At 60.9% G+C, this 481-nt stretch overlaps 1 protein-coding gene across 1 annotated transcript in view; it reads left to right on the top strand.

Moving 5' to 3' along the window:
* Positions 1-481, top strand: part of LOC119590614 (phenoloxidase-activating factor 3-like) — a 5,929-nt gene that overhangs the window by 2,870 nt on the left and 2,578 nt on the right. Inside the window, exon 4 of the mRNA XM_037939293.1 lies at positions 67-409. Within this exon, the coding sequence (XP_037795221.1) occupies positions 67-409 (343 nt within the window). The remainder of the gene's footprint in view (positions 1-66; positions 410-481) is intronic.

The raw sequence follows: 481 nt of genomic DNA, 5'->3' as shown, positions 1-481 counted from the left end.
TGCACGCGCAGTGTCTCCGTACCCCGCTCCTGAACCTCCATCAATATTATTTTCTCCCCTTATTAGGTATGCTGTAGAAACCCCACCCCTGGATCCCCCCACCCCTTAACCCCCGCCAACAAGCCACCTTCACCCACCTCCCCTCCGTCAACGAAGCCCCAGACCACGCCCCCCGCCCCGGCGGTCACCACGCCCCCTGCCCTGGAAGTCACCACGCCCCCTGCCCTGGAAATCATTACAACGAGCCGACCTCCCGTCCTTTTTCCTGGCCGGGCGCTGCCTGCTGAAAAGGAGAAGGAGGACCTACTTCCCGAACACTGTGGGTACTCACCCCTGGGACTCAGAATCTCAGGGGGAAAGAAGGCTCGATTCGGTGCCTTTCCCTGGATGGCAGTGCTGGGGTTCGATGGTGAGGCTCTTCGCGTTTGAGTGCCGTTGTCTCTCCCCCGATGCTGCTTAGTCCGTGTCACCGCATTCTGCG

The sequence above is a fragment of the Penaeus monodon genome, chromosome 27, assembly GCF_015228065.2.
Source record: "Penaeus monodon isolate SGIC_2016 chromosome 27, NSTDA_Pmon_1, whole genome shotgun sequence".
NCBI lineage: Eukaryota > Metazoa > Arthropoda > Malacostraca > Decapoda > Penaeidae > Penaeus > Penaeus monodon.
Note: the sequence above shows the minus strand (reverse complement) of the source record. Positions and strands in the feature narration are given on the sequence as shown.